At 43.9% G+C, this 12,448-nt stretch overlaps 1 protein-coding gene across 1 annotated transcript in view; it reads right to left on the bottom strand.

Moving 5' to 3' along the window:
* RHOJ (ras homolog family member J) overlaps positions 1–10,993 on the bottom strand; it is a 59,650-nt gene extending 48,657 nt beyond the window's left edge. Inside the window, exon 1 of the mRNA XM_029999227.2 lies at positions 8,874–10,993. Coding sequence (XP_029855087.1) covers positions 8,874–9,051 — 178 coding nt within the window. The 5' untranslated portion in view covers positions 9,052–10,993. The remainder of the gene's footprint in view (positions 1–8,873) is intronic.
* Between the last annotated feature and the right edge of the window lie 1,455 nt (positions 10,994–12,448).

Here is a 12,448-nt window from a genome sequence, read left to right as displayed (position 1 = left end):
GGGGACACCACTTACCAGCAAGTGCCACAGGGTGCAGATGGCACTGTGTCCCCCAGGACCCTTCCAAGCCATCTTGCCTACTCTCATATGATGACTTTCCATGTCCACAGTGATATCTGTTTAAGAAGAGGGTTTTGCTCTTGGTCATAAATCTATGAATATGTATGCTACAGAACAAATACTAAGGAAAAGCCGTCACTGCATAATGGGATCTGCATCTGTTTCAGCCAAAGGTGGCACCAACCACACGGTTGGATTGTATCATTGGATCCTCCCTCATGCTACGCTCACCTGGCTGCATCCTCACTGCTGAGACATGATGGACGGTGCTTAGGATTGCAGTGAGGTGTAATGATTCATTCTCAGATCTGGGAGAGCTTTCCTGTCCACCTGGGTACATGAGAAAGTCATTGGCTGATGAATGGCACTTGAGCATTTTAGCACATGTAGAAGTTGCATGTAAGGTCTAGTCCCTGCATTCAGCCAAGGCTGGTGGTAGCATGGCTTGTCTTGGGTGAGAGACTTCCGAGTTTGAATGCAAATAATGCTTGATAATGAATAAGGTAAATCAACTTCTTTTCTTTTTAGCTTTTAATTATTAGACATTATTTTAAAACCCATTTTCCCTGATCTTATTTGGGGAAAAGAGAGACATGGATGCCAGTTCGTAAATCCAGTCTAGAATTCATTCATTCAGTGCCTCTTGGGATAAAACTTGGGGTAACAATTCATAAAGCTTTTATTCTTCAGTAACTTATTCCCTGACTTAGCAGGAAGACCCATCGCTTGGGATACAAGAACAATATATCTGACAGGAGACTGGTGAGTGATCACTCTTAAAAGCAGGCTAGAAATATAATAACTTGGATTTTTTTCATTGCAAAGATAAATAATAATTTGACAGGAGATGTCATTACTGTTTAATGACTTTGTCTGAACAGAACAATTGAAGGAAATATGTTTGCTCTTCCTCATCCCTTGCCATTTCCATGATGTCATTAGGTCTGGCCATAACAACTGGAAAGTTAGAACATAGGAAAGGCACTGCCTGCAGGGCAAAAAATACACAGTGATGCACAGTAGCAATAATGTGTACCGCTAGTATAGACATCAAGGTATCAAGGTTTATCAAGAGAACAGAAAATGAGAAGGAAGTTTCAGTGGAGGTATTTTGCATTGACTTAATCAGTAACTAAGCCATTGTAACGGTGACTTAGTAAAAACACTGTCACATCCCGCAGAAATGAAGAAGTTTGTACATGTCTAGGAATTTTGGCTGCTTGGACTTCTTTGCTAAGTTCTTGTTTTTATTTCCTACATGTGGAGCATCTGCTGTTGAAAAGCATCTGCCTGGCTGTCAACACGTACCTGGTCTGGCACCACTGTAAGTGGTTTCGTCCCCTGGGGTGGATGGCTGGCCACATGTACTGAGTCAATTATTGATTTTAAGATAATGGATGTGATTGTTAGTTCAAGCTGTAGAGATTGTCCTTCAAGAGCCGTAGGCCACAGTTTCAGTTTTGGTTTCCTCAGCTGATGTCACCTCCTGCAGTGTTACGCTGATTAGAAGGGGAGGGAAAGACTAAGACTGACTGTCTTGGAGCAGCGGAGAAGAAAAGGGTCATATTGTCATCGCTTCCACTGTTAACCCCTTTTGTGCTCCAGAGGAAGCCCTCCATGTCTCTCTGCCACAGTCCATTGCTGCATAAGCAAAATTTCAAAATCTGTTTGCCCACCCATATATCAGAAGAATCATTCCAAAAAGTCCCTTTCTACAGCACTGAGTACAAGAGTGCTGGATTGGGCCAAACTCACAGACCAAGGAGTCAAGTCTTCATCTCTGATGTAGCAGTGAGCAGATTTAATATAATTTGCCATTCACCAGACCAAATTTATGTCTTTTCCTGGCCTCTAACAGAAGGTGGTATCAGCTCACATTTTATTATCTCTTGCAGAAATCTTTTTCATTAGCTTATGATAGCACTCAATCTCCCTGATATCTGGTCCAACCTCCCTTTTTGCAAACCTTGTTAAAATTTTGTCCTCAGTAACTTCTGTACAGTGATGTTCCTTGGGCTAATCACATGCCATGCAAAGAAATGTTTCTTTTTAAGCCACTTGACTTTCTCATCTTTCCAACCCATTCCCTCAGGACTGTGGCTGACCTTAAAAAAACCCCCATCATTCTACATCCGAATCACCAATACACATCCAAATGGTCTAACTCCTGACGAGGACATCCATTGACTGCCAATACTGGATGAAGAAATCAGTTCTCTGCAGCTTCTGGGCTGTCAGTTGAGTCCTGGGTGATCAGCAAGATGCTGGCGGGTATAGGAGGGATTGGTGCAGAGTTCTTTTGTGTCTCTTTGTAGCATAAAGCTTTTGTCAGTGTAAAATCAAACCAGGAATGGCAACAGTACAAAGAGAAGCTATATAACGGAGCCAGAGGCAAAGATAGGAAGCAGTTCAGGTGCTGCAGGCTCCTCCCCAGCCACAGCTGCATTTCAGGAGCACCAGGGGACAACAGGGTCTTTGTCACCGCAGTGCTCAGAGCACTGCTGCAGAAGAGATCTGCCCTGGGTGAATAGGATCACAAAGCATGCACACACCTCTGTCTCCATGGGCTTCAAGTGGGCTGTGCACCCACGGGACAATAGAGGGATGTGTGTGAGGAAGCGAGATATGAGCGATAGTTATCTCAAGTCTTCACATACTGTAAAACATCTTCAGAAAGAAAAAGTCTTAAAATGCTTGGGAGCGTATATGCTGCCTGCTTCATCTGAAGGTGGAAAAACAATGGTGATTCAGGCAAAAAGCAGCTTTTCGGTATAAAGACTGTCTAGGCTTCCTGGATGTGAAAAAGCCTGAGGATCACTAGATCTTCTCTGGCTTATGTGACAGAGGGCACAGAATTAAACCTTCTGTGGGGACCCTAAGAATTAGTGGTTCTGTAAAATTTATCTTCAAAAAAGCCAGCCATAAAAACCTTTGAATCGCACTGGTGGGTTTCTGTTGTGTTATACCCTGAATGTTTTATTGAGATCCCTGGTTTATTCTGGATGATACCAGGAAGATTGGCAGAGAAGTTCTTTTAGGTCCCGGGAGGCAAAATGAACATATCTGTTCTGTGGCTGCTAGTCTAAAGAGCCAGATCTTAAAAGAGTCAATGCTTTCTTGTCTCAAGGATAAAGTTCAAATCTGTACAATCAAAATTGGATGAACATTAAAAGGAAAAAAAACCCACTGCAAACATCCATGCAAATAAACATCACAGCTCTCTTTCAGTGCTATTTATAGCTCTTTCAGTTTAATGACCCCAAACATTGCATGAAGGGTTTCCTCTAATGTGCTACCAAGACTGTTTATAGGAGACAACTGTCTCAAGAATGTGGTAGTGTGAACACTCCCACGGCAGCACCCATGCAGGAATTGCAAATCTCCTTGGGTAGTCTCTTCCTGTTTAATAAAGTTTCAATGGGGGAAAAAAATTGATGGTATGGGGTTTAAGTCATTGCTTACACACCATGGCAAGAAGAAACCGGTCGAAAGCAGTGTGCATTGGCACTCATTTAAAAATAACTAGCACATCAAAAGTGTGGACAGATGTGCTCTTGTGCCTGTAGCTGGAGAAATTTGGGATGTTACGGCTCACGTCTGGTTTCTGCCATATCTTGGCTGGTGCTTCGTCCCCCACGGGGAGACGCTGCAAGGCAAAACTGCTCCGTGCATGGCCTGTCGGCAGTGTCAGGGTGGTCCCAGTCTCCCTTGGGTGCTCCTGCCTGCCCCAGGACTGAGAGTGGCCAGCCATGGGCAGCCCGATGATCAGCGACAGCCCACTTCCAACCACTCTCTTTCATGGGAGGACATGAGGAACAGGGATTTGAATCGGTGCTGTGTCATACAGGCAGGATATAATAGATTTATGGATTTGCACAGGTACAAGCTGACTGCTCTTGGCAAGAGCAGTAGTACTGCTCCTATTCTAATAAAAATGCCAGAACAGAAGACTCTCCTTTCCCGCACGGCCAGCAGCGTTGGGATCACCGCTCTGCGAGACTGCTGAGCACTCCAGCCCACTTCAGTGCAAAGGCAGACAGATTAGATTGAATCATCACTAAAGAACAAAAATGTGTCTCCTAACAGTAATTAATGGCTGTCGTCTTCTATATTGCTTTTAATTTACAGAGCTTCAGTCATGGCTGAACTATTCTGTATGCTATTCATTAGCTGATCACATGCCACTGCTAATTTTTTTCAAATGGATTCACTATTTATAAATGTTCACCAGTTTGTGCCGACACATGAGGGGAGGGAGGGACATATTTACGCCATCTACTTTATGTCTTTAGTGCAGATGCTTTGCAGTTCTGCTTTGGAGGGATTGAACTCTCTCGTTTATCAAAGATGCAACTTTGGCTCCTAAAGCTATTTGTATGACATTCATCTATGTGTCATGCCTGAACTAGACAGTTTAAGACTCACCATCCTCTTCTCCTTAGACTTCAACCATCTAATGAGTCTTTTCACCTTTGTCTGCACAGTGGGCCAAGTTAGTTGCATGGCATTGAGGTACAGCTGCTCAATCACTGAGGTTTTTTACATTAAAAAAAAAAAAAATCACTTTTAGAATAGAATAGAACAGAACAGAATAGGATAGTTCCAGTTGGAAGGGACCTACAGCGATCATTTAGTCTAACTGCCTGAGTACTTCAGGGCTGACCAAAAGTTAAAGCATATTATTAAGGGCATTGTCCAAATACCTCTTAAACACTGACAGGCTTGGGGCATTGACCACCTCTCTAGGAAGCCTGGATATAAGTTTTAGGGTGAATAACTTTCATGTGAAAAATTGCTGGTTTTTTAGGGTTCATGAATACCAAATGGGATGCTTAGTGGCTGCCTAAGTAACAAATAACACACATCTCCCTTCTGTGTTTCACAGAGCAAGCCAGTTAATTCTGGTACTATTAAACCAACTCTGCAAGTGGCTGAATTGAATTTTTTTGTTGGTACAACCTCAGCCCTAATTAAACATTTATAACCTCACATAGCTAGATACAATACAAGTCACCCTGACTGAGAGACCTTTGCTCACGGAAAATCAGCATTTGATGTTCAAAAGACAGAATGGAACCAGCATGTTAAAGCATCTACTCACTATCCAAACAGTCCCTATTGTTACAGTTATTGCCAGTAATATCCTGTTTGTCACTGGGATAGCACTTTGGTTCGCCTGCTGTAGAAATAGCCATTTACCTCGTGGCTAAAGCCTTTCAGTGTGGGACTTGGAAATTCACCAAAGGTAAGGAAACCTACTCAGAGCTCTGGCCTCCAGCAAAACCTCTTCAAAATGCCTTGAGAAATTACCAGACTCATAAAATTCCACACATCCAACAAAAGAAACCATTTTTGTATCCAAGTAACAAATTTGCCTTCCCCATCTCCCTGGCATTGCCTCTGACCCTAGTCTACATCCATCACATCCCAACCCTGGCAACAGGCCCTGAACAAACTCATTTTTGTGGACTGTGGGTGAAATTTGTGGCAGAATTTTACTAGTGTGGAGCTAATAACTGGTTTGGACTTTTGTACAGTGCAGCTCCATACATGGTGAAACACCAACAGCCTTTTGTCCCAGGCATCGCCGTATCTGAGTTGTAAACGCTGTGTAAGTTATCTGTAGGAAGCCTCTTCCTTCCCTGGGTGAAATCCATCTACTGCCTTTGATTTTCTTAAAGGCAGGTTGGGCCCAAACTTCATAAAGTTGTTTCAAGCCCCTTCATGTGAAAGGCACTGAATAAGTACCGTACAGACCTAATAGCGTTGGAGCTCAGCCCTTTGAAACGTTGGTTGCTTCCTCTGGGCCACCCTTGTCTGTATGTTCACCTGCTTCACCCGTGCCATCGAAACATGCCTGGGGAAGGAACTAAAAAGATGCGATGCAGCAGGGCAAGTAAACGGAGCTGGTGCTGCGGGGCCGTGAACAGTTAACGCCTTGGCCACGGCAATGGTGCATCTGGAGCTTTTCCCAACGCTGGGCTGGAGAGTATCACTGTCTCTCCCGAGTCGCTGGAGTTGCAGCAGTGAGAAACTGCTCTGAGATCACCACCCCCTTTTTCCATTAGAAAGAAGGAAATTGGTAAATGCCCTGGGACTCACAACTGCTGGTAATAACGCCTGGGTGAAAAACCTTCAATGGAAAGTGCAGCTTTGCAAAAATCTGCAGCAATTAATTGCTTTTGAGCATTTCCAGCACAGAACTGAATCAAATGGTTTCAGCTTGTTTGGGAAAGTTGAAACAGTTGGTTTTGGCAGGGGCAAGGGCAGGGGCAGGCAAACCAGTTCCCTGGGGTAAATTCAGATATGATTTTCCAGAGCCTCAACCACTCTGCAGGATCTGCCCATGTGTGAAGCCTCCCTGTGTGCCATGGTGCCTGTGGTATCGCCATGCCCATGGCACCGCTATGCCCAGGGTACTGCCGTGCCACCTCTCCTCTCGACCGCGGGCTGCCACGCAGATAGCTGTGGAAGGGGCTGCTGCAATAGGATACCCTAAAGGCTGTAAGCTCAGGGGTAAGGTTGCCCCCGGCGAGCTCTTTTCTCTCTCAATACCCACAGTATTTTAAATAGGTTATGTTATACTTTATGCCATGTAATATTTTTATGTTTTATGAGTGGGATTTTTTCCAGCACTCTGCTCCAGAAGTCATTTCCACTGCTCAATTCTCTGTGCAGTTTTGTAGTGAAATTGGTTTAATAAATGATGGGATTTCTCAAAATACTGAAATTCCATTTTTGATCAATGCTGGTTTTGACCACTGCTGCTGGACAGGGTTTGGTCTCAGAATAGCATGTTAATATACAGAGTTATTTTTTCCCTTATCTTTCTGAACTTTCTCATTGAAAACATTTTTAGTTTATATTTATGTACTGTAATAGTTAAGGTGGCAAATAAGACTAGCTGGAGATATTTTAGCGGTCTAAATTTTCAAACCCTGAAAACATAGCTTGATTTAAAAGTGCATGCATACTGCTTTTACCTGGCACCCTAAGGAAATAAAGATTATGCAGCGACACTCTTCATCTTCCTGTCCCCCTCTCAGCCCTCCTCTCCCTCAGTAACTTTTGAACCCACCAGCAATTTCTACGACTTCTGACAGAGAGGAAACAAAACCAAAGCAAGTCCCTGCGAGTCACCCGTGGCTGGCTAGGGAAGAGAAACTCAGAGTGTTTCCCCCACCGGGTGCCAGCCTGCTCGGCTGGCATCAGCGCCTATGTGTGTGCACACACGTGTGCGCCCACACTCGCACCAAAACCACAGCCTGCAGGACAATGCATACATGGTCTGGTATCGGCTATCGTATGAGTTTTTCCATATGCAGAGGTATTAGCAGGGCATGGGAGACAGTGAAGGACAGGGGCGTATTGCTGGGAAGCAAAGCTGTAAGGGACAAGCAGATCTCAGCTTATCATGGGAAAGTGGGTGCTGTTGCAATATAAGACATAAATTCATGCAGCCAGGCTTCCTTAGGGTTTTTGGCTCATGGAAGTACTTATTTCCACCACGCAATATTCTTATATCTTGTCTGGGTAAAGGTTTTTTTTCTAAAATGGTCATTTCATCTATCTGGTGGGAAGGGTAGAGGAAAGAGAGCGTTGCTTGCATTAGAAGTGACGCTGCCCACTCTTGTGGAGGAAAAGGTCTTCACATTTCCATGGATCAGATTCTGCAATTACACAGCTTTCTTGTTTGGCCAGTTCATCTGCTAAACCTGACATGAAGCCAGAATGAAAACAGAGATTTTCCCATTACAGAATACCAAATCTATGATAAGCCACGCCATGAAAATTCAGTTTTTAAGGAGGTGGGGAGAGAATGAGGGAAACTCCAACTGCTGCTGCAAGATAAGCAATGAGCTTTGCAGTGCTTCTAGAATCTGTTTTTCAGGGATCTCATAAGCAACAATAACCGTAAGCCAAAGGAGCAGCGAGAGAAGAAAAACAGCAGAATTTGGGATAGGAAAATTTAAACAGAAGTTTGATCAACAGTTTTAGCCTATCAGACCATCTGCGTGATAACTTTGGGCACAGCTGGGTAAAATAAGTAACTGCTACAGAAAGAGGCCTGTGAATATTGCACTTAATATATGGGTCTGTTTTGCACAGCGATGCAGCAAACATCATCGATGGTCTTGATTATGTTCGTATTTTTTTCTTACACTACAAATTCCCTCATTATAAAGTACTCAAACCAGTCACCACTTCTGCATTCCCTACCATCAAGTTATAGTATTAAAATGTATTTATAGATGGAGTAACAAATGTCTCTGAAAGGAGCATTACATTCTGACAGCACTGAAAGAGACTATGCTGGTTTTCTCGAAGATTACTCCTCAAATAGGATATAAATATTGTAATTTATGCATCATTTGCCGTGAGGTACAAGATCACCAATAGCATATATTTTTATGTATATATATATAGTCTTCATCATAACTGCAGCCTGTGAAGTTCAGAACATCAGAATTTCAAAAACAAAGCAAAAATACAAATTGATGGAGGCTGAATTATATTTGTTGTCCCCCAAATCCTGTGGATTTAATTGCATCCCTAATGCTGCTTATTTGCCAAAACCAAAATAAAAATGAGAAGCAGGCAAATAAGTTCTCTGAATAAATCCTGCATTGCCCCAATTGTATGAGCTGCCACCTAAGCTGCCTGGCTACCATCCAGGCCCAAATCACACTCCCGGACAAGAAGTAACCCACGCGTCCCCTTTGAACCGTTCTCTCCTCTCCTTGAGCTTCCTTTACCTCCCTCCTGGCTCTCCTGGAGCTCTCAATTAAATTTCTTTTAAAGCACTTTCTTACCTGCATAGTGGTCAAAAACAGTGGGGACATACTCCTCTGGGAAGGCATCATTGGCATAACTCATCAGCAAACAGGTTTTCCCAACTGCACCATCCCCAACCACCACGCATTTTAACATCTTCTTCGTGTTATTGCTGCTCCCGTCAGTGCAGTTGTCATCTTCTTCCTTGCAGTTCATTCTTGCTGCTGCTGCCGCTGCCGCTGCTCTTGCTGCTCCCAGGACTTCCAAGTGCACATGAAGGAAAAATGAAGTGCGATTGTATTGACTTTTCCTGAGTTTGGGGGGGGGGGGGGGGGGGGGGGGCAGCAAATCTCAAACTCAGGAAATCATACTAATGTTTCCAGGCTGTCACAGCCGCTTCTAACAATTACCAGATCGGTCAAGAGAATCATCGAGGTGAATAAATTAAATATATAGAGAAGAATATAATAAAAAAGCGATCCGTCCTTTCTCGTTCGTCCGAGTCAGGAAATCTTCATCCTGCCCCGGAGTTCTCAGTATTTATTGCGACTTAAAAAATATCAGCAGCCTGCAGCTTTGATTCGTGTCTCCCTTCCTCCAGCTTGGCCACAGGAATCAGGGATTCCTGTTAAATCCACTCCATTTTCCATTTCATTTCTAACATGGAGGAGAGCCTGGAGGTTTTTAATGGAGTTTTTCCTTTCTTTCTCCAGCTTGCTGTGTGTCAGGAAATCATGGGTTTCCTGCTGAATTCCATATTAGGATCAGTGGGCTTGTGAAGGGCTGCAAACAATGGGAGCTCTGTGTGTATTTGTACTTTGGAGGAACTCTGCCAGGACATGGAGAAAGAAAAACACTAGAGGTCTCTCTGCAGAACGAAGTTTTTAGGCGTCCCGCTCCATCCTGCGCTCCAGCTGCTCTCGGGGCTGCCGGCACCCAGAGGGGCGAGTTGGATTTCGGCGAGGCTGTGAAAGATGCGGGCGTTGGACCTACATGGCCCGGCGGGGTACGGGGAGGCTGTGAGCTGTGCCCCTGTCTCAGGGCTGTCTCTTGTTCCCAGGAGTGATCTCCTCTGATCTCGGGATAGGTGTTTTCTTCCATTTCGGAGGGGAAAGGGGGGGAGGTGGAAAGGCAGACGGGAGCCGTAGTGGGTAGGTAGAGTTTAATGTCAACTGTCTGCGTCTATAGCTCTTTAAACTTTGTTAGACAGAATAAATAATTGATTTTTCAATTCAGGCACTCGGTTTCTCTTGCACTTCCCCTCATCCACCCAGAAAAAGAAAAAGAGGGAGTTTTTCCCCTCCTAGTGTAAATATGTAAACACAGACAGAGAGAAAGAAGTGGAATTAAGAGTTACAGGAATTAAAACATTAAAAAAAAAATAAAAACACTGCATAGCAGTCTGTGGAAAACCAGCTTTGAAATATATGATTCCTGCCTCCTCGTCTGTTTTGTTCCGGTGTTTCACATGCCTCCTAAGTCTTCTCTCCATTTAAATATATAACAGCCTATATGCACACGAAGGGCCAAACTCCCTGCTCCTTCCACAGGGAAGATTTTGCAATTTCCAGCAGAATCAAGCCAGACATTAACATTAACCCCAATACAACAGCCCAGCACATCCTGCTCGCTGCATTTCCCTTCCACAAGACTCAAAGGCTTTGAAAAGGGGAAACAACCCCCAGCCGGGACTCCACAGGGAAGCACACCGGTGCTAAATGCCTCCCCCACCTTGCTCATGCCTGGTTAGAAAGAAACGCCCAAAAGCACACACAGACTTAGAGCAACACACACCCGGGAGTGTGAAGACCAACACAACCTTAGAAAGAAACTTTCTTAGCCCCAAACTGCATGAGTAAAGAGAAACACAACCTTAATAATGAACGTCCTTAGCCCCAAGTTGCAGTGTCTTTCAATTTTTGCAGTGAAGGGGCTCAGGAGAGTCTTGGTCATTCAGTAATTTGTGCACCATGCCCCACGTTCTCCACCTTCTTCATGTCCTCCTCCTTGTTGACAACAGGGATCTTAAGTAGGCAGTGTTAGGCCCAGTATCACACCCACTGTCACAGGGCATCACTAAAGGGTTTCCCACAGGTAGGAGTTCAGGTGGCATCCTCTTAGCTCCAAAACTACAGCCCCAGGCTGAGGTTTATCCAAGAAAACTTGTGAGCTCTGGGCACCTAAACGCCTGTTCTCCAAGCATTTACTCTGCTGATCACTTCCACCATCAGCAGCACAGCTGGGTCATCCTGAGGGGCATCAAGTGTTACAGGGATTTATTCTTTAAGCTCCTTTCTAGTTGCAATCGAGGTCAAACTCCAAGCCTGTGCCTCTATTTAGCTATTATGTAGCTGAGTAGGTACTAGCACACTGATACCCTCTCTGCCTTTGCTTACCAACCTAGTGACCTTGTTGGGTAAATTTGCCAAATATATGAGTAAGTGCATGCTGTTGCAAGGTAACTGAAGAGCCTGAGGAAGCAAAGAATGCCAATAATTCATGGTTCAATTCTCCATTACCTCTATCAGACAAAAGCAACAGCTATCTTGCTTCCCATTTTACACAGGCATAATCCATCTCCAAGCTTTTTCAACATCCAACATACAGTAGTTAAGGCAAGCTTTAATGCTACTTAGCCCAGATTTAGGCCTACAACAAAATCTCCATGGCTTATTCCTTCATGCTCAGCAGGACTGTATCGCTTCAACCGTAATGCTGGGCAGGCTCAGCAGGACTGTGCCCACCTCCATTTTTTGGCAAGAGGTTAAACAATGAAATTCCCTTGCTGTTTCTCTGGAGGCTTTAACATACTTTATTTTCCTCTCCACCTTTCTTTAAAGGGTCTTTGAAAATTACTTAAAGGGGATAGCTTCTGTGATACTCAAAATATCAAGGGGCTGAACTGGAGGGTCTTTGCAATCCCTACCGATTCTAAGCTCTGATGTATGGGAAGCTTTGTAGGGAACCAGTTTTCATTAAGATGCATTAATAAAAGAACTTACATCTCTTAGCATGCATAATGGAAGGGCAGCCACACTGTTGGAGCCTATCTAATGGCTTGTGTGGAAGAGGCCAACAGGATGAGTTTATCTTGAAGGTGAGGAAGGCTGACATCTTGCCTGTACAACTCAAATTCAGTGCTACATTTTTGCTTTACCTATATAGATGATACATACAGCTTTAGAGGAGTTATGATAAAGTTATAACACCTGTATCTGGACTAAAAATATATGTTTTCTTTAATTTCATTACTTAACGTGGTTTGGCATCATTCAGATCAGCTGGACCAAAACATCTTAAGAGCTGGTTTAATTGCAACAAAGTATAATCACATTGTTTTACACTTTTCTCTCATGAGGTTGAGACATTATCCCCTCTGCTACTCTGCAGTTGTATCTTTTACTTGCAAAATTGGCCCGGAATCTGCTGTGTGAATTAACAGCCAGTCCTGTCGTCTAGCAGTCTAGCAAAGTTTGAGGCAATCCTGTTACATTTTACAAAAGATTTCTTAACCTGCAAATTGCAAGTGACAATGCTTTAAGTTAAGCTGACCCTTCTGCGGTTGCTGTGCAAGTTTCAGCTCCCCTAAGACTACTTAGGGGACTTCTGCAGA

Source organism: Aquila chrysaetos, chromosome 2 (assembly GCF_900496995.4).
Source record: "Aquila chrysaetos chrysaetos chromosome 2, bAquChr1.4, whole genome shotgun sequence".
NCBI classification, from domain to species: domain Eukaryota; kingdom Metazoa; phylum Chordata; class Aves; order Accipitriformes; family Accipitridae; genus Aquila; species Aquila chrysaetos.
The sequence above is the reverse complement of the archived record's forward strand: the minus strand, read 5'-3'. Positions and strand labels throughout refer to the sequence as shown.